The sequence below is a fragment of the Stegastes partitus genome, unplaced genomic scaffold (genome assembly GCF_000690725.1).
Source record: "Stegastes partitus isolate 25-593 unplaced genomic scaffold, Stegastes_partitus-1.0.2 Scaffold492, whole genome shotgun sequence".
Taxonomy (NCBI): domain Eukaryota; kingdom Metazoa; phylum Chordata; class Actinopteri; family Pomacentridae; genus Stegastes; species Stegastes partitus.
Window position 1 is genome coordinate 9,893 of NW_007578223.1, and position 24,668 is coordinate 34,560.

General features: G+C 38.3%; 1 protein-coding gene across 2 annotated transcripts in view; it reads left to right on the plus strand.

The window, feature by feature from the left end:
* The first annotated feature begins 5,586 nt into the window (after nt 1-5,586).
* Nucleotides 5,587-24,668, plus strand: part of bach2b (BTB and CNC homology 1, basic leucine zipper transcription factor 2b) — a 103,759-nt gene continuing 84,677 nt past the window's right edge. Inside the window, exons 1-2 of one of the 2 annotated variants that reach the window (XM_008287249.1) lie at nt 5,587-5,907; nt 24,127-24,270. In XM_008287249.1, coding sequence (XP_008285471.1) covers nt 24,232-24,270 — 39 coding nt within the window. In that variant the 5' untranslated portion in view covers nt 5,587-5,907; nt 24,127-24,231. The remainder of the gene's footprint in view (nt 5,908-24,126; nt 24,271-24,668) is intronic. The other variant, XM_008287250.1, reaches the window with a different exon arrangement.

The window sequence follows — 24,668 nt, forward strand, 5'->3', positions numbered from 1 at the left end:
TGTTGATTTATTTGAATAGTTCCAGATATGTTAATCAATTGACAACAGATTATTTACACTGCACAGGAAATTTGTCGGGGATGGGGGAGTTAATGTACTGTCATAGTTTACTGTCAAATTCCAACAGTAGTTCACTGTTTTCCAAAGTACAGTTAAAAAATATAAAATATGATGCTTTTTTGAGTCAAAATCAGGAATGACCTTTCAATCAACCTAGAAAATTTGACACAAAACAACACAAATGAGACACAAAGCGACAAAAACGAGATCAAACATGGCAAGGGTGGAGACACAAAAGAAACAAAAATAAGACACAAAAGAACACAAACGAGAAGAAACAACAAACACTGGACACAAAATGACAAAAAATGAAAGACAAAAGACACAAATGAAACATAAAACAACACAAACGAGAGACAAAAAAAACACAAACGAGACATAAAACGACACAAATAAAAAAATCAACAAAAAAAAAATGAGACACAAAATGAGAGACAAAAGACACAAAAGAGACACAAAATAATGCTAACAAATGCAACATAAATCAATACAAATCAGATAAAACTACATAAAAGAGAATAAATACGACACAAAATGACACAAAACCATACAAACGACACCCAAAACTACAAAAAGCATTCACACGTTCACGTTGATTACAGTGGCAACACAATATAGAGTGTGTTATTGGAAACCATAGTTAAAGTATTAGACGATAAACCGAAGCAACTCCACAGAAATGAACTGTTTAAGTAGATTGCAGATGTAACGCTCTAATATTACAGTAAAATACTGACACCACTGTGTGCTCATTGTGTGTTGTCTGCAGTTCAACCACACTAATGTACACTTCTCAGATTCTTACATTTCAATCATTTTTGATAGACCAGATGAAATGAAAGTGTTCAATATCTCACAAGAAAAAAATAAATATTTGCAGAAGCATTTTTCCTTCCTTTATTTTTTTAAAATCAGATTTCTCCACAGGTAGAGAAATATGTCTTTATTGGTATTGTGTTGCCAGGAAACTGGTTAGATAGATTTTAATTTAGCTGTTAAAAATATCCAGATATACTTACTTCTCAGACAGGAACAAACGCTGTTAGAGGCAGAACAATGATTGTGTTTGAAACTGCAGATCCACAGGCAGAATATATAAACAACTATAACTCTGCTGCAGTCGGTATAACATTGATTAATCACAGGAGCACTGAACAACACTTCTCTACGTGACAAGCTCCTTTTTTTGCTCTATGAATTTACAAAAGACATACTAAGAAATATACTGAATCAACAGCAAAACAGAAAAGGAAACACAAGTTATTCCTAAAGGAAACAACTGTCATCAAATGTGCAGCACAGAAAGGAGATAAGCAGCTGAAGGACAAAATAAAAACAGAAGACAAAATTTTTAGTAGCCCCAGAAAGAAATATTTATATGGAGTTTTTTTTAAATAAAAAATATAGGTAAACAATAAAGGTTGTGTTACAGGTAACTCCGGAATGTGGTGACCCAAATCATCCTACACACCAAACACATGTATTAAAAGCATAAATTATAGAATTATTACATTATTTTTTAAAAGATCATGTTTTTTTTCCCTTAAGTTATAATATTGTATTGCTCATTTTATGATTTAAAGCTTTTTCTTACTTGCTTTTAACATCATAGACTGAAAACTCTTGCAGAAGAGTGAACATAACGACAGTTACTGAGGTGGGATGCTTTACTTTTACTCCACCTCACTTTATTTAAAATATGTTGTTTTATTTCCTTTATGAATGCTTCTCGAAGATAACACAATAGAAGGCACAAGAGTAAATCATGTCATATGTGTGTTGAAGTAACAGTGATAATGAATCAGAAAAGCCAATCACAAGAGTTCACATCTGAAAACAATAAAGAATACCTGAAAGCCAGGCTGTATTACATTCCATTATATTTTGGATTACACCTGTGCTTGCATGTGTTTTTGAATCCATAAATAGAAGATTCTCCCCCAAAAAATGTATGCAGAAGTTATGTAGAGAAGAAGATGTATTGTTTGAACAATTGTAAAACTCTCACAGAAGTGGAGGATCTGGGTGTGAGCATCACAATCAAATACTCACCTGCATTCTAGTGAACTTCTGAGCACCGATTTATGGGAGAAATTGTATTATTTATGTGAAGGAAAACACAAAGTTTAAGCACGATGATTAAATAGTGATTTTTCAAAATGCACGTGTTCCAAACCCCTTGCATCCCTCCTGAAATCTTTGAACATAAGTAAATAGTCTCCATCAGTAGCATTGAATGATTTATGAATACAGTACAGTAGTTTGTTTGTTTTGCCTGAAACAACAGTCAAATCTCATGACTGCTCAGTACGGTATATCTAGAGGCAGCAGAGAAGCGTTTTTATGATATCATCCATCCCCTGATACATGAATACAAATAAAACCATAATAGTGTGACGTGTTTATTAACACTAAAGAGGGAAGTGAGAGACGTGTGCACAAAATCAGCGATAAAAATAAATCCATGGCTAGAAGGAATGTAAATAATACAAAAAAGAAAACTGCAAAACCCTGTTGGAAAAACAAAACTATCGCCATGAACAACACCTTCTTTAAAGGAATGGACTCGAATCATATTTATAAAGCTTCAGTGAGGTGAATTAATGCATCAAAACAGCGCTCATTAAGTGTTCTCAGTTACCTGCTAGCAGCAGATTTGAACTGATTAATATGTATTTTTGGGGGTATTATTGTGTTTATGGGACTTTAAGAGTGAACCTTTTCTCCTGCACTTTTCTTCGGGACTATTTAAAGGGACAGTCACCCAAATTAAAATTCAAAAAAAATTATTATTGAAAAATTTAAATGAGCATTAACCTATAAAAGATACAATTGGACTCAAGCTTGCAGCTACAATTTTACAATTCTGGTCTAGCACAGAGGTTCACAAATGTTTTTGACACAAGACGCAGCATTTATGAAAACAAGTGTTTCAAAGGCACACGTTTATGCAACATTAAAACTCTGTATTACCATAAATAAGACTAACTGAAACTGCACGGTGACATTAATGTGAACTAAGCACAGGAAGAAAGTGGGATGAGCTGACTTTGCCTCAAGCACAGGTTCTCAAAGGTTATATTCAATTTACCCTGAAATAAAATAACTTGAAAATCAACCAACCAATGAATTAATCCGGTTTTATTTGTGTAACACTTCTCACACAAATGCAATGCAACACAAAGTGCTTTACAGAGCAAGAGGAAGAAAAAAACAGTGAAAGCAGGAGCCTCCCGCCCTCCAATGAATGTTGTCATGTAAATGAATGATTCAGTAAAAACAGGAAAAAAAAACACCAGATGTAGGTAAATTTTCAATATAATAATAAAAATGATAAAAGACACATAAAACAGACTGAAATGTAAATAAAGAGGAATGAATGAAGACAAAACTCTAGACTACTAATACAAGCACGACTACAGCGACTACTAAAACCACATCTGCAATTTTTCAGATCCTAACAATGCCTCTGGCCTAAATAAATAAGAAAGTAAACGTTCCCACCCTCTTGTTGACGTGGTAACATAGCTAGACTCATAAAAAAGTTTCCTAAATATGCTAAATGGAACTATAAGTGCTGCTTGTGATATTGTATTGAATTCTAGCCATTCATTTTAACTGAAGAGAACAAGTTTCTGTTTGTTCCCACACAGAACAGGCGTCATGAAACAATCCGGTACGGCTTTATTAGGTAATGGACAGATGGAGGGTGGAAGTATAAACCTGAAATCACAAGTGATTTATGTTTTTGTTCAGTGTAAATAAGACTAATTCCAAAGCACACAGTTCATGAAACACTGGTTTATCCTGTGTCGACTGCGGTATTAATGTGGGCAAAGTATGGAGAGAAAGTGGAATAAACTGACTTTGCCTTGAGCGCTCACATTTGATCTTCATTTTTAGTCTGAAATTTAGTTTGAAAATAGAAATGTTACAAGGTTAAAATCTAAAGATTTGTAGACCGGACTTAGCCCTCAGTGTTTCAGGATCCTAACAACGCCGCTAGCCTAAATAAATAAGAAAAGAAAACACCTACCCCACCCTATTTACACTGTAAAAACTAAACTAACCATAAACAACTTTTAACTGGAATTTAGTGAACAATTTACTATTAAATTACAGATCCCCATTGTTTTCTTAAATTAGACATACTAATTTGTAAAATCACACAAAAAACATGAATTTACTCATTAATTTGAAAAAACAAAAAAATGTAAATGATGTTTACATCAAAAGTCTGTGTTTGTTCGCTTACATTGTGAGACTGTAAGATTACACAGTTTTACTGTATTTGAATACCTAAGGGCGCAGTTGGTTAGCACTGTTGCCTCGCAGCAAGAAGGTCGCCGGTTCGCATCCCGGTGGGGGCACCAGGGAGCACCTTTCTGCGTGCATGTGCAAACTGTGCAGCGTGGGTTCTCTCCGGGTTCTCCGGCTTCCTCCCACACAGTCCAAAAACATGTTGAGGTTAATTGGTGATTCTAAACTGTCCATAGGTGTGAATGTGAGTGTGCTTGGTTGTCTGTCTCTAAGTGTAGCCCTGTGATAGACTGGTGACCTGTCCAGAGTGTCCTCTGCCTTCACCTTAAGTCAGCTGGGATAGACTCCAGTCCCCCATGACCCTAGTGAGGATTAAACGGTGTATAGATAATGGATGGATGAATAACCTAAAAAAAATATATATATATATATTTTTTAAACAGATATTGCTATTATTTAAAAGATAGCAATTTATATTAAGGACTGAAAATGGTATATGATTGTTTTAAATAGTTATTTTACACATTTTTGGTAAACTAAAACCACAGGGGAAAAAGGATATTAATTTACAAAAAAAAGTAAAAATAATGTAAGCACCCAAAATTTGAGTATCTACAAATATTTCATTCTTTTACAGATTTTGACCAGAATATTACACTGTTTCACTATTTATAAATCAACCAGTATTCACTAGTATTTTCACTGTTGTTGTTGTTGTTGTTTTTTTTGCATACATTTTTAACACTCTGCTAAACATTATATTTAGAAAAATAAATTATTTATTTATTTATTTAACTTAAGCTTTGGTAAAAGTCCTTATAGAATTGTCACTTTGCCTGAATTATATCTCAGGTTTGTTTCTGAGCTTGTGTTTAAAAAAAAAAAAAAAAAGTCTTGTGTCATCTTTCACCGTCATATTCCCGCTGTGTGCAGAAAGAGGGAGGAGGAGGGAGTTTAGGGTGAGAGTAGAGCAGGAGGAGGAGGAAGAAGGGGGGGGGGAGAGAAGGCAGACGAGGCAGCGAGCAGGGAGAAGGGGGGAGGTGAGAGGAGGGATCTGAGCGAGACGCCCGCCGGAGCGATTCTCCAAACGCGGCTGCGCACAAAGCCGGGAGTACGTGCGCGCTTCCCGGCGGCGCCAACGCCACGGCCGCGCGGGCGCTGACGATGTTGTGAATGAGGGGATGGAGTGACGTCAGCGGCCGAATGTCAACAATGTAGCGACGGAGCGAGTAGGCGTTCCAGTCGAGTGTAACAAACAGCGGAGACGGAGCGGCACGCCGCGCTGGATCAACAACACACACACACACACACGCTGACGGACGCACGCACGGAGGCGCGCACACTACCGAATCACAGACGCTCTCGTGTGTGTCTTTTTTTTTGTGTTGTTGTTGTTGTTGCAAATAATCATCATTATAGCGAGTGAGAAATAACCGAGGTTGTGGAGAAGGAAGAAGACGAAGAAGAAGTCACCTCTCTGCAGCCGGGAGGCTTTGAGGAAACGACAAAAGCGAGTCATCATGTGAAAGAACTTATGTGGGAAGCGGACAAAAGGAGCTGGAATACGAGCAGAATAGAAAGTAAAAGGTGAGCTTTTCCTTTGGCGTGCACGTTTCTTTCTCTCCGTTTCTGTCTATTGTTGATGCTCTTTACAACCCCGAGTTGCAAACTTGCATAAGTGTCGCAGCGGTGGGCTTCAAGCTACCAATGAGATATATGGAGAGAGGGAAAAAAAAAAAAAAACTTAAAAAAGAAAAACCGCATGCATGAATCTTGAAAGCTTGGCGTGTGGTGCGAATATTGAAGGGTGTAATGTGTTGGGGTGTGAACGCGGGTTCAGGAGTGAAACACAACTCTGTACCACATCCTGTTATGCTTTGAGTCAATGCGACCGTGTGCGCTCCCCCTCCAGTTCTTTCTCTGTTTTTTTTTCTTTTGCAAAAAAAAAAAAGTAGCTGGTTGATCCCAGTGGAGGGTCAGGCATGCCGCCGCCGCCGCTGCTGCTGATACCAGCTCCAGAAACAGAAGCTGGCACTTGCAACGTCATTGAACGCCTCCCTCAGTCATTACATGTGCATCAAATTCATTTATCACTATTATTAGTTGGAGTAGTAGTAGTAGTAGTAGTCGTAGTGGTGGTGGTGGTGCGCTCGGGGTTTTATTACTCTGCTCTTCCTCAATAAATCCATCACACCTCCTCATTAATCCGCGTACAACAAAACACAACATCTAAATATTTTTGCTGTGTAAGGACGAGCCTTATTTGCTCCGACAGCCAATGGAATCATCTCAATCCCCCTTGCTCGACGGTGCCATATTTTTATTATCGTTAACCCCTTGTGTTAAAACAGATCGACAGCGAGCCTCCCGCTTTCTCACCGAAAATAAATGAGCATTATTATTTTCTTCATCTTAAAAAAAAATCAAGCACAACTGTGATTTTTAATAGGAAGCTGCGCCTTTTACGCGCGGTCCTGCATTGTCATGTGAATGGATGCTGCAGTAGTGGCTTAGTCAGTCCCCGTCAGTCTTATTATGTAGGAGTCAGTGGTGAATTGTGCTGTGATGCAAGTCGATAAAAATGCTATTTTGTGGGGGGGAGAAACGTTTTATAAATGTTAGAAATCACTACCTAGTTGCGCATTGTGTCATGCGTAATCCTCTTGGAAAGATCGATTTTGTATTAAATGTCAGTCGTGCGGTTTTTTTTTTGTTGTTTGTTTTTTTGCTGCTTCAAGCCAGCTTTGCTTTGTTCACTTTGCCACAGACGCGTGTGTCCACCGTGTGCACGCAGCTGAATAATAATTGTGTTTATTTCGGGATGACTATTGTTTGATTGCCACGTGTTTGCGCTCGAAATCGTACGCGGAGCGCAGTGATGCTGCCATTAAACGCGGTGATACAGCACTTTGAGGGAGCGGTGACAACATCCACGGCATCTCTTTGTCTGTTGGGCATCGCAGCATCACCCTCCGCTCTCCCCTCAACCGCTTCATGTCATGACGTGTCGCATTTCTGCTGCTATTCCTTTGAAACACTTACACACACACGCACACACGCACAATGATGCGATTCCAACGCTGCAGCGCTGCGGATGTATTTGGAGTTGAGGAGGTGCAGGTGTGGTGTTGTGTAGTAGTAGTAGTAGTAGGATCTTTGTAATCAGTGTCGTTATTTTTTTGAAGGGGAAGGCTTCACGTGAAAACACATTGCCACTGACATCGCTTTGCTTTCACAACACGTGCATGGCGGCGGCACTCATGCGCAGTTTTTACGCACGGAGCCTTTTGTTCTGTACAGTAGCCCCCGCTGCCTTTTTTTTCCCGTTTCCCATGCATAGCAATCCTCTGTTTTTTTGTGATGAGGGGGAGGAGGGGGTGGGTGACTGTAAACCCCACAGTGACTCAGTCAGGCTTAAATGCCACTTCATCCAATCTGCCATCGCTTTATCTCCTGCTTGCATCACCGTCGTCGTCTGTGTTCTTTGTCCGTCAATATAGAATAAGGAACAGGAGGTAAATGGAATAATGTTGGATTTTTAGCATCACATATGGTCAAGTTAATAGACAGGTAATGATGCACATCTCTCATATCAGTCAACAAACGGTAATATTTGAAGTTCCAACGGAGATCTGTTTCCTTTTGTGCTCTTAACACGTGGAATTAGTAAAACAGACCATTTGTCAGTGTTTTTTTGTATCCTACTGGAAACATTCCAGAGACTTCTCCATCGAGTGAACACTTATCTATTCTCAATTTTTAGAAAAAGGTTTTGTCTTATGGCTTTGCTGTAACAAATCAGAGCAGAGCTGAGTAATTTTTGAAAGCAATATCACAAAAGCAATAAGACCCCTTTTTACAATATGGTTACAGTGGCGTCAAATGTGTGCAACAATGCAATTAAGCAATGAAAAATTGCAATATCTTGTGTTTGTTTTTAATCAAGCCTCCCGCTGGATTACGTTTTTGGGCTTTAGATGAAATTCTAATTGTATAATTACAATATGATTCCAATGAACAGCGGTAAAGGATCGTACCGAATTGTTGCCCGGCTATTGCATCACATGTTTTTGAATTCCCTCCTTCATTACTGAAAAAAATCCAGCTTCAAAGTCAAAGCTGTTTTGTAGAACAACATATGGCGCGATATGTACCCACACCTTCATTCTGACCAGCTTTTTTTGTTTCCACCTGCCAAAATATACAGATAATACACCGGAAATAAATATTGTTGCATCATTTATTTAAATGACCAATAGTTACCTCATCTGGGGGAACAAAAGATGGAACATTAGCTGTGTTTTTCAGATGTAATGTTTCACATCTTCAGTGTATTTAATGTGGCAGTAAAAAAAAGGCTGTTAAAGCCATCTTAAGGGTACATTTTTAAGGAAAATGAATTTATTATTTTATTCAGTGTAATTTGAAACAGAAACAAAGCCTGTAAAGGAATCCTAGTGGTGAACTTACTTGCTTAGCCTCCCCAAAATTCTCAGAAATAGCAGCCAAGCACTTGACTTCATTGTCCAACCCTATTTGGAGTGTTCACCTTCCCAAAAACCTGATTTGGTTAAAGCACCACGATTTGTTCTGGGATTTTGGAACACCTCCAAATGAAGGAAGCTAGACCACACTTAAGTCCTTTAAAACACAAGTAACTGTTGGACCAACTCCCTGTCATTATATAACCTACATCTCTCCACTTGTGCGTTTCTTGGGAACGTCTCTCAGCCCGAGCGAGGCTGTTTTTGGGGGATCTTAACATAATGAGTCCCTCAGGGTTCCCAGCCTACAGCTGAAATCCCACACGGCAACAAGATCCCTTCATGTGACCCTCCCGACCCCCCCCTCCCACCCACCCCTTTTGTTCGTGGCTTTTTTCGTTGGGAACTGTAACATCCCTCCTCCGTGTTTCTGCCGGTCGCAATCGTTGCTTTGTGCAGCCTGAAAGTTTCCTATCAAGCTAATTAAAATGCTGATGACAGAAGAAGCCGCTCGTGCTCAAAAGTAACCAAGCACTTATGGGTTAATGATTCATGAAATTGCAGCTGGAGTAGGATGCGACGGGGCGATCTCTCGCTGCGATCGCAGATGAATTTTCTCCTGAAGACAATCCCAGCAGTCTGCGAGGATGCATCATTTCTGATTTATGTGAAAAGAGACAGCAGAAGTGTAGCTTGAAAGGAGAGCAGAAACAAAAGGCTCCTCGTCTCTCATGCATCGCCTTCTCTCTCAGCATCTTTAAAGTATTGTTTGCATCACTGAAGATATTTCAGTAACCCCCACCAGCTCAGCCCAACATCTCAAGTCAGTGCCTTGGCTTGGAAAAAAAAAAAAAAAAAAAAAAAACATGTTCCCATAGCTCTCCCACGTCAGCACAAAGGCATGTTTGACTGGGCTGCTGCCAGTGTGAGGCGTAGATGGAACAGCACTGCTGGGAGAAATCTCAGATCCTGCACTTTACACCAAGAGCTATTGTTTCCCTTCTCTCCTTCTTTCTCTGCTGCGATCCCTTCTCCCCTTCCGTCATGGCATGGCTGCTCGTTCTCGTCCTCCTGGCGTTCTCGGCAGCGCTGTGCACTGGCGTTGTGGCTCGGCGTGTGAAATCAGATTGCATTATCCCGGCAGCTCACCGTCAGTCTGTGCAGAGTCAGTGCCTGTCTGCGTGTTTGCTGCTCGGCACACACTCCTGCCAAGAAGCTATCAAATATAAAACACCGCAGGCAGTTTTCTAATTGTTCTGTTTTGGTTTTGTGTTTTGTTTTTTCTTCTTCGTCTTTCTTTTGCTTGTGTTGCCTGTAAGAAATTATCAAGAAACGTAAATCATCCTGGTAGTTGCGTCAAACCTGCTGGATGATCTCATGGGCTGGTCCTGCTGCCTCGAGCGGAGAGCTTCACCTTCTGAACTCTGCGAGCAGCCCATTCCTGTAGTACATAAGTTCATAACTCTGCAAAACATGCTGATGTACATCTGGTCTTAATAGCTCTGGAATTAAAACACTGGAAGACGGGGCGGTTTGGAGGTTTAGTTGGTACTGAAGCAGTTTAGAAGAATGCAAAAGTGGCATTCACTGAATGAGGAGAAGACATTTAGTGCAGTGTAATGACCTGTTTGTATTGGATTAGTGCAACACTACTACCACTACCACTACTACTACTACTGCCGCTGCTGCTGCTTGAGCTCCACTGAGATCTGTATAAAACTTTCATCCACAGCTCAGTGCAGAGTTTTCTGTCACATTTGGTTTTCTTACATTCAGCTTAAGCTGGAACCAACCGTGAGCTCAGAAGATGTCAGTCTGGAACTGTGTGCAGAGAAAAGCCTGAAGTGGAGAGCTTTAAACACACAAAGAACTTTACTCAGAGCAGTTTGTTGGATTTCTTTGTGTTTTTTAGCAGTGATTTGCAGTGCATAAACACATATCATAAGCCACAGATTGTTGAATATGCAACGTTTCTCTAGAGAGAGAATTATCTGAGTAGTAATTAATATCAAGACTGATCAAATAGTTAAGAGAAATCCAAGAAATATAAGGTAAAAGCAGGTGTTGGGATAAAATAATTTATTTTTTTGTGCACAAAACTCCTTCATTCTTGGAATTATTTTAAATTCATGACGGAATTGATGTTTAAAATTGTGAAAATTGTCATTGAATAACTAATTCACATTTTCTTCATAAAAATTTATTTCTGAATTCAGTTCAGTCATCTTCTCTTGGTCTTGATCCTCCATTGAATTATGAAAACACACATATCATTTAATATAAAAATGTGACTTTCAGTTTTATCATAATTATTCTGGAATGAATTGCCTGGAATTTCTAGTTCCTCACATAAGTCTGAAATCAAGCAGAGATATCACATTTTCTTTTAACAATGTATTAATATTTTTTTTGGTCACAAAGCCTCGATCTGCCCTAAAATTAAAAATAAATGTAATTTTTTTGACAATATAGAAACATCTGACTTAAGCGTCAAAATTGCAATAATTAAACTTCAATTTCAGACTTTCAGAGTTTTTCAAAATTAACATAAATTACTCTTTTTTTGTCTGATTATTATTGTCATTAAATTGCATTTAACTCTCAACTGAAGGTAGAAACGAGTATCAGTTTTTGCTTTAATTTCAAAAAAGGGGGAAAAAAACCCTGAAAAATCTTGTTTTCTTATTACAGTAAATTCATTTCTCAACTCAGTCGTCCACGTGTCCCTGACCTTCAAAATTTGAGAATTAAACATGTTTATTCCTATGTTGAAGACTTTTAGATTTTTACTCAAATATATTAAACTTGATACTTTCTCTGTCCTAATCTCCCATCTCATTTGAAAGTGACTTAAATTATTAAAATTTTGTTAAATTAATCGTTTTCACTTATTGTTAGAATTCTGACTTTCATCTAAATTCTAGGAACTATCACTTTAGTTTCATAATGATCCAATTAAATTTAGAATTCTTTTCTCAAGTATTTCATTTTAGAATTCAACACTGATGTATTTAGAACTCTGAGAAAAGGAAGGAAAATATGTCTTCAGTCTGTTCAAATTTCAAAAATTTAATGTTCAAAAACTTTAAGTCTCACAAAAACGTAAATTTTCTTTTAAGAATTTTCTTTATCTTGATTCTGACAATTTCTTTGACTTTAATTTCAGTTTGAAATTTCTAATCTAGCAGTCAGCATTCCAAAATTCATTCTGAATTTTCATTTCTTTTCTATCTAACTGTCTTCTATGCGTTTTTGTGCTGTCACATGGACACTTCAGTTGTGAAATTCGCCACTGGAGGCACCTAGCTCGATAAAAATAGCTACAAGACTTAAGCATGTGTTACGGTTATTTCTGAGCATGCTCCTGAATGCACACACATCCCGTGCTGTGTGAAACCCACGCCTCCGTATTTAAAGGAGGCCTTTGATGGAGCCTTTTGCATGTTGTTTTTGAATTCCACTGACTTGTGTGTGGTCTTTCTTTTTTTTTTTCCAAGCGTCACAGAATGTGAGTGACATGTGTGTTACAGTGTTTCTTCCCCCCCTTGGGCCCACTGTGAAAATGGCGGCCAAAGAAGCCTCATCAAGTGCTTTCACTGAGTCTAGATATTCACCTAGGTAACGGTAACGGTGCCATTATCACGGCATCTAGCAAGACTAACTCCTCCATATATTCATGCTGGGTTTTCTTAGGGGTTGGATAGGTTATTCATAGTAAACAGCGTTTTCTGTGTGGTCCCCAGAGCCCACCCCCCCCTGCTGCCACCATAGAAATGATATGCATACCATATCAAATTAGAGCAGTTTGCTGTGAAAACGCGGCGGTGTAAACAGAGTGTGTCTCTGGGGTTGGGTCTCATCTGAGTCCTCCTGGGGAACACTGAAGCACAGTAGCAGTGGTAGTCTCAATTTGAAGCCCTCTTGCTGGTCTGTCATCAGTTTTCTCTCTGCAGCTGCTGAGTCACATGTGAAATGGAAGCTTCCTGCTGACCAGACAGCAGCCACCTCTAATCACACATGCAGGCTTCGTCTTTACTGTCAATCTTCAGCCTCATTAGAATGTTCTTTGCGATGCACCTTGAAGGTGCAGTGACCAAATTGCAATTTCATTTCTGCGGGCTGTATTTCTAGTTGACGAAACCATTTCACCCCGTAGTCTGTTTAGTAGCTTGTTCTGGAGCTCCGGTCGTGTCACATGATCTTAATTATCAGATGGAGATTCTTTCCAAGGTCAAGAGTATCAATGAATTTTTTTTTAAGGCAATGTGGATGAGAAATACTTTATTTTTTTATTTCTACAGTTAAGTCACAACTGCAAATGAAGATCGTGTGATATAAACAAGTTCTTTTTTTTCCAGCATCATTTATAGACCAGTAAACGTACGATTGTCTTGATGAGAATACTGATTTGAGCAGTTGTTTTGAACAGCCTGAATTTGATATATATGGAAAATTACATGACATAGTTGTTTGTGTCTCAAGAGACTACATAACCTACATCAATAGCTAAAATTGTAAGAAAAGTTCTGCACCAAAATCTAAAAATTAGATTCAATATCAATGCATTTTCCACAAAATGAAAATATTGAGCTAAATTGCTAATTATTAACCAAACCAAACATTAAACTTGAAATAAGGCTAATTTGCCAAACCTGTAAAATAACATTGCTTTTATAAGTACTTCAAATGAAATAATGTACACATAAAATAAGAGTGAAGTACGGCAAATGTAAAATAGACTACCTCCTTCATCTCCTACTTTTTTCAGTTACAAAGTGTCTTCTACTTTTAGCCCAACTCCCCCTAACACCCTCACCACATGTGCCTCTGATGGAATGAATGTATTGACTGTTGGTTGCAAACATTTGTGTTTGCAAATATAAAGATGTCCAAGTAAATGGCATTAGAATGAAAAGTGTTAGTTTCGGCTCGGTTGTCCTCGTTGACGCACAGACAGAAGAATGCTGCTGTGTGCTTCTTCCTCTAAAGACTGAGGTCATATCCTTCTATGTGACACCCTTTTGTTCTGCTCACTGACATCGCAGGGTACACTGCAACAGTAAAAAAAAAACCTGTCGGTGTCACTGCAGTCATCACCGTTCTTTCCTCTTGCTGAGTTATTGGTGTAAAACTCATTACGGTGTGTGAATATGACAGTATGTCGCCAACAACTGAGTATTTATGGTGCCTGTTTATAACGCGTGCAGACTCCTGAATGCAGCAAGAGCGACTGAGTGTCAGTGATAGTGTGATTAAAATAGGATATCGAAGTATATTCAAGGCCATTTGTGAGATGAGCTCAAAGAAAATCGAATTGCTTAAATTAAAATAGAAAGCAATGGAAAGTAAAGAAATAATGTTTGAACAAATGATAAATTACCACATAGTGTTAAATTAACGTAGACTTACTATAGAAATGTCCTATTGTAACAATAAAACAATGAGAATAAAATTGCTTAAGTGAATTAAATCCTCAAAAGTGTTTTAAACAGAGATTGAAAAGAATAAACTGCTTGATCTTGATTCGCCACTTATTACAGAATCAGTGGTCTTGACTCCGAAGGCTCCTCTATTTTTTGGCCTCGACCAGGGATTACTAACAGACCTCTGCCAAAGGATCTCAGGCTGCATTCAGGCTCTTAAGGGATTAGCACGTCGGAGATGTAATTAGGGGCTAACCCCAAGTGTGCCGTTAAGGTAATCATTCAAATTTTAAAACCAATTCTGAAGCACACAGGTAGCCAGTGGACGGATGCTAAAATTAGCGTTACATGGATCCTTTTACTGGATTTAATGAAGACCTTTGCTGCAGCATTCTGGACTAGTTCAGGTTTTGATAAGTTGTATCAGTTAAGACCCAATTACAGCGAGTTAGGATACAATTTTTTAAATATTTCAAAGGTGCAAGAAGCAAAACTGAACAGCTGATTTCATCCCGTAGTTGAAATTGCACTCGCTATCAAAGATAACACCTGAATTCCTGCAGAGAACCCAAGTGGGAGGTGATGTGCTCATTGGAAGAGTCTGGTCCTGTGATAATAATAGTAACCTGTAATGAAAGCTTTGATAAGACATCTGTGAGGCAGTTTTGGATGTTGCCCAGCTGAGAAATAGATGTGGGAGTCATCTGCATGAAAATGGAAATTGATATGGTGCTTGTAGAAGATTTGACCTAGAGGTAACGTAAAAATAGAGAATTGTAAAGGACCAAGGATTGAGCCTTGAGGCACTCCATGAGTGAACTGAGAAGTAGAGCAATGGCACTTTGTGAAGGCCGCATAGCATTTCCTACAAGAGAGATTGGAATAAAACCAATCTAAAGGTGTAGCTGATATGCCTCCCCAGTACACGGTTAACAGTGTCAGAAGCTGCAGTAAGATCTAATGGTGTGGACTGCAAAGCAAGAAACAGCACAAAAGAAATGTTATAATTGCTGTGTTTTTGTATATTTATTTAAGATAGTTGATCAAAGTCCAAAAAATAGCATCTGCTGAGGAAGCTCGTGGTGTGATCAAAAGGTTCCAAATGAGCTAAAAAGTGGACCTTGTTTCTGAGCAGTAAGATTTGATTGTTTTGTGTGTTTAAAAGGTCTTTGCATTGTTTTTGGCAGTTCTGTTAATGTGATTTGTTTTCTTCATATGTTAAAGATCAGTGACTGACTTTGGTATCTAACTTTGAGAGATAAAAATAGGGTTTGCGTAGAGCACCTACAAGAAGATACCCAAAAACAGTCCTCTAGAAATAAAATACATGTATCTGGTAGGCGTGCAATGGTACGTGACATTTGGGTCCATTGTGAAGGAGCATTAGGGTTTCTTAATTAGCAACAGCAAAAATGGACAAAGGGAAGCCAACACTGTCAATACATATGTGGAAATACCCGTAAAATCTGCATGCAAGCTTTCGATACGTGCTGATCAATGCTATGGACGTATTTAGGTCTTTACCAATAAAAGAGTGTTTCTTTTGCTTACCTGCAGATATTATATATTATGTAAGTCATTTAAATTCTGAAGGTTTCAACCATTTAAAACGTACTGTCATTTCATATCTGCAGCTACTGCCGCCTTTGATGATAAAGTTTATTCAAATGAAAATGATTTCCTTAAACATATCTTGAACAGAATTAAAAAAAATATGACATCATGGGAAAACGCTTTTATTTTTATTCCTCTCCAGTATTAATATCAGGTTCAAAATCCAGGTCTCACTTTTTTTTTTTTTTGCACATCTCACCTTCAGCATCAGTTTCAGATTCCTCACTTTCACTGCCAAGAATCATGCTCAGTGTTTTCCGATCAGTCTTACTGAGTTACAGTGGCTTTGTAGTCACTGCCTGAAATTTAAACCATTAGTTGTACGGGCCAGAATGAAGCTAGTTCCCATCTTGCTAGAGGGCTGGACGTTTCCTGCCAAGGTCATTTTGTCTTCCCCCCACCCCTCTTACCTACACCTCCCCTCTCTGGGCTGCGGGTCGATGGGAAAAAGAAGTGGAGCTCAGTCGAGCATGGTGGAAGGTATTTCAAACAATCAGCGGATTCCTGGTACGTGTAGTGAGATCATTGTTTCAGCGAAGGAGGGGAGGGGAGGGAGCAGGGATGACCCCCAGCGGCAGGACCTTGTTGTCCGTCTGCCAGAGCCGCTCAGTTATCACCCTGAACTCTGAGATGACACCGGCCGTGGCAGAGGTTGCAATTCCTCCCTACGTGGATTTATTTGTACTGCTTGCACATCAGAGACACCCTGCAAAAACAAAACACTCCCATTGTGTGCGTTTGGCATGTTAACATGGGGCGCTGACATCTGCAGCTCATGAACGAGGTATAAATAGAAAATAATAAGCATGCTTCTCTGAGTGGCAGCGAAGAGCTATTGATGATTCAGTACACGCAGCGATTTGATCTCGTTTGTTTTTGTGAGTTCACATATTAGAGCCAACAACGTCTCACGTTCGTGTCATCATTAGAGCTGCGTGGTTTTGAACTTGACGATTACACAAGAGCAGTGAACTCGACTGCACGACATCCACCTTATGACAGTTCACACAAAGTACAGCAAAACATATCCCTCACTTGACCCAAATGCTATTTAGTCACACGGATATTTTTATTTGTCCTTGTTTGATGTCTCTGGGATTTCTGCCAATTTAATGAACATGCAATTGAATAATTAGGTGTGTCAGAATTGCAATTTGAGTGTTAGTAATTTTTAAACTAGGAGAGCTGCAATTTAATATAACTGACAGCTGTTGCCAGCAAATTTACTCAGCTGCAGCTAATTAATATTCATTAAGACTTCAAAACAAGTGTCTGTTCACAGAGAAAGCTGAAATTTAGAAGAAAAAAAAAAGAAGCAGTAGCTTTCAAGAAACGGTATTTCTTTGATATTTGTTTTTTTGTTCTGAGAAAAAACTACTCAGAATTTGTGTTTTCTTCTATTAAACTATTAAATAAATCATGTCACTGTTTTAAGCTTATTGTCTTCATAGTTTTGTGAAAAAAAAAAATTGGGACTCTGAAGCATTTCTCAGCTAACTGAGAAGCTAGTGTTAGCTTAAATAGCAGAAGCACAAAGATGTAGTACTCTTCGATACAAAAGCTCATTTTTCACCAGCAAAACATTATTAACAGCAGTTTGTCTACATTACCAGAAGTTAATAATGTCGATTTTGTAAAGAAATGCAATACCACCAATGCAGTGTCTTAATAAATGTGGGATTAATGGGATTCCTTTTGAAAACTAGCTTAGCATCACTTTCAAACCATGAAGCAACCTCGTGTAAAATTAAGTCATTTAAGCTGCTGATAACTGATTTATACTTCATAGAATGCCACAAAATATGGGGAAAAAATGTAATTTAGATAGAAATTGCAGTATTTTTAACCTAAAGGTTTTTGTGGAATTAAAAGCTAATATTTTAAATAGAATTCAGCAGAAAAAAGACTCTCAATGTATTCTATAGAAAGTAATTCCAATAAAACGAAGACAGAAATATTCAAAGCAGATATTAAATGAATCCAAAACGATCTGTATAGATAAATACCACGAGACTTAAATTAGTTTTTCTGTGGAGTGAAACCAACCCGGTAATGACTATGTGCATTTGGAGGCAGTTTTACAGTGAACTAAATCTCCATTGATGTTGTTGAGGCAGTGAAGTGTAAAACAACAAAGTGCGTTCAGCGTGCGGTTTGCTAAAGAAGTGCAGCTGTAACGGAGCTCGCGTCGGGTAGGAGAAGAGGCTTTCAGGGGAGGGGGGCATCCTGTGAGACCAGCACAGGTGGTTGCTGTAGTGGTGGGAGGAGATGGGGAGGCTGTGGGCGTGGAAGTGCAGTAATGTGCCCACTTCCTGCACCGAGCCCCCGTGCTGCACTGTAAACCTGTAAGCTTACAACGAGCTCAGCAGGATTTGCCGTCGGTGGCTTTTTGCCATTTCACAGCAGGCAGCCATAGGAGGAGATCCTGTCTGTGCACTTAGTGGCCCACCGTGCCTCGTACTTTTCCTCATGATGGCCTTTTTTCCAATCGTGGTACAGAGAAGGAAGCAAGGGGGAGGGGGATTAATTCTACAGCGAGAGAAAGCTGTGAATTTAAAGCATAAAACTGGTGGCATGACGTTTACCCCGATGGGTTTTCCGTTTGTTGCACACAGATGTGGAATGGAAAACATGAAAGTCTGTGTGTTGGGTTAAATCCATGAGTACAGCCCTTCCTATGGGGGAGTGATCTGTACGTGGATACATATCAGCCAGCTTTCTGCTGAGCCCATAAAATCCATGGACCAGGGCACCAGGGCATGTTCACAGCAGACATGCTGAGAGAAGTCCAGTCATACTTTGAGGAGTTCCTCCATGTCAGCTGCATTTTGCATCAGTTGACCAAATATTGATTTACAGATATTTGATTTGCTGCCACGTGGAAATATTCTGCAGTTGTGTTGAGCGACACCTTTGGAGGCCCAGTGTTCCAAGCAGTTACTTGCATCTGTCAGCTTGACTGAGACATGCTTACGTTTCTGTATAAAAACTTTGGCTGCCTGCACTTGCAGGACTTTTTTTTTTTTTAATGGCAACTCTTGGTCATGTGTAGGAAAGATTGTGATCTCGTTTAATGCAGCAAAAGTCCATTATGACTTTTGACTACAGGGGAAAAATGTGCTCAGATCTTGTATTTAAGTCAAAGTAGTGATACCACAGTGTAGAAAGGCTCTTCTACAATTAAAAACAATGCATGTATATACAAACTTAAGTAGAAGTATAAAAGTGTCAGCTTCAAAATACACTTCCAAGTATCAAAAGTAAGAGTCCTCATATGCAAAATGGTGAATTTCACAATAATGTACATGCTGGATGGATTGCTCTTCACTTTAAAGTTGGAGCTGCTAAAAGTCTTTTACCTACTTGTCATAGTTTATCTGCCACGTAGTCTTTGAATTTTACCACCGGGATCCAATTAATTAATTAATTAATTAATTAATTAAAAACAATTTTGAAGGCGCAGCAGCTAGGATTTAGGAATCCACTCCTAAATGAATGTAGAGGAAACACTGGGAGTAAAAAGCATGACATTTGCTTCTGAACTGTAATGGAGTAGAAATAGCAGAAAAAAGAAATAAATACAAGCAACTTAAAATTGTGCAGCGCTTGAGTATATAGAGTTACTTTTTACCACTAGAATAAGACACAATGTGTTTATATTTTCACAGAATTTAAGTCAAAATGGCTAATATTTGTCTGAACATGAAACTTAATGTCCAGTCTGAGAGGGAGGAGCTCTGTGTGCCTGTCTTCGACCCCCACCTCCACCTCCCGCTGACTTTGATGCACGTCACAAATGCGGCACTTCATTCATTAACCCCTACCCCTCAATTGTGTACGGAAGGCGTTTTAAATTTTTTAGATATTTATCTATTTCTTAATTGCATGTCTTAGTAAACCAATAAACCCAAGTGTGAGATTTGCTCATCCCATCACTGTGTTCCTGGTTAGGAGTGAGAATGTAATCCAAAGCAACAGGAGGAAATGACCTCAGAGCACAGAGTTTATGGGTGGATGGCGGATGTTGACATCTGATAGCCTGCCATTCTTCGCTCTTGCAAAACCTGTAGCAATAAAGACGTTTTTAACTCGTGCGACATCCAGAGGAGATCAATTACGGCTTAAAATGACTACGGCAAAAAAAAAAAAAAGTTTGAGCCCTGATGAGTTTGCAGTCAGAGTGTGTCGACTTGAACGACCCAAACAGGTCATAAAGCGCAAAAGGAAACCGGCAGTCGATGTAATTTGAGTTCACGGCCAGTTCAGTGGGTGTCCACTTGTGTCTCCCTCTGATCTGCAGTGAGTAAGCACAGTCTTGTTGTGTACCTGCAGTGGTCACATGCTCCCCGGCTGTGTCATTAAGGACAGATGGTGAAAGGTCAACCAGGCAGAGCCGTGGACGGTCCAATGTTGATACTGAGTCACAAGATTTGCGTCAGCCGGGCATGTCAAAACAACACCGAGGAGGCGCCTGTCAGCCTGCTACCTGCCTCCGACTTTTGCGCTAGTTTCCCACAGCTTTTAGATTTAATCTTGAGTCAAATATGATAAAAGTGCGTCATAAGAATATATTTCTCCCTGTTTCTGGGAGTTAGATTCTGGTTTTAGTGGTTTGACACCACATCATAACTCTTCTCTGGGTTGATTGGCTGTTTGCAGTCAGGCAGTTATGAGGCATTCGTAGCAGCTTATCAGCATCTGTTTGAATTTGTGTGTTTGAACTCTTTGTCTTCTTCCAGGTGTGTGTGTGTGTGTGTGGGTTAGTGCACATTTGCTTTCTGTTTTGTAACCTTTTTATGTAAGGTCCTCTGTATACTCATGTCTAAACAAATGCTAATGGAACATTTATTGCTTCATTATTTTCAATATAAATGAGAGGAGCAGACACTGTTGGCCATTTAGGGTTCAGATACAACTATCTTGAAATTCTCTCAGTAAATACTACTACTACTACTACTACTACTACTACTACTACTACTACTACTTCAATAAATACGTACGCTAACTCAAGTTGTTTTTTTCTTTTTAAAGAAAAATAAGAAATCTGTTTTTTTAAATTCATTGTTTAAACCATTTTTTTTTAATTCGGCTGAACATGAAATACTAATAAAATGTAAAATGTCAGACTCCAGAAAATAGCTTTTCTATTTTCTGACATCTTACTCGTGTTTGCTGACTTTCATCAGTTAATTAAGAGAAATACTTGTTGATCGTTAAAGTCACTGTCAGTTACTATTTTTTAACTTTGCCCTGTGAAGTTATATTTCTTTATAATCACTAATGGTGATCTTAATGTTACATTAGATGAAACATAATTAATCAAGCACCTTTTTTGATAACTGATTAATAATTATAGTGAATTTTCAAGTAAAACTTTAAAACTATCTCTTTTTTTTTAAATTCTTCAACATTATTTGCTGCTTTTCCCTCTCAAATATAATTGTTGCTAAGTTCAGAACAATATGGACATTTTCACTACTTTCTGATATATTATTATTGGTAGATTAATACATTAATGAAACTACTTGTTAGTTCCACCCATTTTTGGACTTTGTTGTTATATTTATTCTAAATTTATATTGTGAAACAGATTGCACATGATCACAAATGAAACAAAATTAGATGTTGAAGAAATCCTAAATTCAAATAGTCCTTCCTTTATCAAATGAAGACAGACAGCATTTGACAATTTTGATTAAAATCTCTTTAAGGAAACATGGTCACCTGTGAAACCGATTCTTTTTTTAAAGACACAGAACAAGTCAAACTTCTCAAAACTGAAAAAAAGATAAAGAAGTAATCAAGATTATAAACCTGATATTTAATCTAGTCCTTTGATATTAGCCAGAAAAAAATGGTTTGCACATGATGTTTATTACACATTTATTCAGTTGAATTGTTTGTTAATTGTATATAATACTCTTTACGTTTTAATTTGGGTTGATATTAATATTACTTTTGTTTCTCTTTTGATGTCAGTTCTTGGTTGATGCTCATTTGTATTTCTAGAATACTATCATTGGACACAACCAATATTAGATAATAAATCATAATTAAAGTATTTTTTAAATTCCATTTTTCAGATATTCTTCTCAAGCTACCTCAAGTCACACATAGTTAAGACAGCTTACCTAGGAGTCAAAACTGAGGGCAGAAAAAAAAGAGAAGCTGCACCTTTATCAATCACAACCAAAATAAATAAATAAAGTAATTCATCTCTCTGGGAGAAAGTGTTGCATGCGTTTAAAGTCCAGTTTCAGAGGTTTTCTTACAATAGGCAGAGAAGAAGAAAGGTTGAGAAACAAAGGGAGAGTTAGTGAGAGTGGAGATCAATCGTGGTGGCTGCATGAAAGGCTGCTGCAGCCGGCCATTTAGATGGATTACAGTAGCAGAGCTTGGCTTTCATCTCACTCAGGGATTGTGTCTAGAGGGGAAGGAAGCAAATTGCTTCTCATCATGCTTAGCAAGTGCTGCTCAGTCTGGTTCTAATAGCTGAGTCTGTTTGAACACCGTGATGTATATTTCTTCAGCCCAATATACAAGAGGAGCATTAATATGCTGCTCTTGAAGGCGGCTATCAGTGACAGACCAGAAACAGGCTAATCTGTCATTCTCTGCTCTGTACATTTTCCTAAATGCGATTCATCAGGACGCCGCACTAACCATTATGATGTGACAAACGCACAGCTGCGAGCACGCTCTCAGGTCGAGCCGCTGGGTTGTTATCAGTCGACTCTGGTGGCAGAGAAAAAGATTTCACAGCTGATTTGAATGTGAAAGTGAAAGATTTCAGAGAGACAATGTGCCGTTAGCTCTCAGCACATTACAGTCAGGATTACTCGTTACCGTCTCTGGATTTCAACTGCTCTGTGATAGCTGTGATGTGACTCTTTGGTTAGTCTGTGCTGTCAAAAACATCCAACAGAGTCAGTCTGCAGTTCCACTTGTTCTCAGAGCTTCAGGGATCCTTTAAGAATTTTTCAGAACCAGAGAAAAGGAGGCAGACGAATATGATTCTACACAAAGGTTTTAATGAGTTTGCTTGATTTTAGAATGAATGTCTGTGAAAGGAGTTGATCATTTGTTTCATTATCAAATCTGATACCTTTGGAAATTATAAATGAACAGAGCACAAACAGGAAGCTTGAAATAGTTTTTGTTAAATGTAATTTTATAATTACTTAGACTGTAAAAGGTTAAATCGCTCAAAATAATGTCAAATGGCCAATGAAGGTCTTTGAGTTCTGAACTCAAAGATCTTTAGTTTTCAATAACGTGAAAAGGTTTGTATTTTTACTGCACAAACAGATAACTCTGGGAAATCCGTAACATGCTGTAATTTTCTCTACATTAATAAGAGAAGTTTGATTTTTATCTATTGAAGAGTGAAGACGGCAATGTGAGGGTTTTGGGTGAATGAATCAAGAAATAAAAGAAGACAAAGCCTTTGGCACGTTTGCATGCTTTAAATTGTTATATGTAATACAAAAAACATCTAGCAATGAATATCAAATATTGTTCGGGGGGATTGTACTGCAAAAAAAAGAGAAAAGAAAATGAAATACAATAAAAATAGATTTTATTTTTCTGAAATTAAAATTGAAAAGACAAAACTGAAGATCCTTTTGTTGGCTTTTTCCATTGCTTTCACCAGCAGTTTAGTTTTGTTGAAATCGCAAATTCTATCAATAACTGCTCAAACTCCACTGTTTTTTTTGTTTGTTTCTGTTTTAGTTTAAGCAAACAACAGTTTCACAAGTCAAGAACAAACTTTTACACTTCAGCTTCAGTCAGTCAAAATAAAGCTTCATGTGTCTTCACTTTTAGGAAAAAAGAACGTATGTAGGAACAGGAGCATTTTATTAATTAAGCCTCACTTTGCTCCTTTTATTGTTGTTGTTTTTTGTTTGTTTTCTTTTTAGAAACTGCTTAAAACAGGTAAATTGTGCTGAAAACATAAGAAAACTGGTTTCCAGTTGTTAGTTATTTTTCACTTTTAAAGCACCTTAGTTTAAGGAGATTTCATGACTTTTCGACGTAAAATGTTTCTTGTACAAAAGCATTTTTTTGTATATGTTTTGTCATACATATGATAAGAAACTTGTATTTTTTAATAAGTTAGAAATGTGAAATTACCTCACAGATTATATTGTCTTTCGCCAAACTCTGTCCGAACTCTTTCCATGTGAAAGATGTCTGACTTGACGATGGCGCACATGTTAGCTTTCCTGTGAGTAAAAGATGAGTGACTGTGGATGATAGGAGGGCCTGTGTTCACGCTGCAGGGACGCCCTCCCCGTGCTCCACCGAACCTGCCAATCATCTATCTGACCTCGCATCTTTCTGACTGATAAGTGATGTAGATGTGTCCGCACGCTACTCGTGGATAAATGATCACTAATCACCCCCCGAAGATGAAGGACAAATCTGTAAGTAGAACTAACACCGCACATTCTCCAACTTTTGTTTTTACATGTCAAAACAATATTGTCTGTTGGCAGGAAGGCTGTTTTTTCCTGTTGTGGTTAGGCTGTGTGAAGCCGAGGCAAACATTTGTCACAGTGACACACACAAACAGAAGTTCAGACTCCGCTGTCGTCTGATTGATTACATTTCTAATTTAACTTTATTTAAATCTAAATAGATATTTTATGATCTGAACAGCAACAGAATTTACACACCTCGCTTCTTATTTTTTTTTCTGCCTGGAAGACAAAACATTTAAAAAGTCTTCTACTATTCGGAGGCTTGGGGGACACTGGCGATGTCGCTGATATGTTCTCGAACAACGGGAGAAAACTGTTTGAAACTAATAAATTCTTGACAA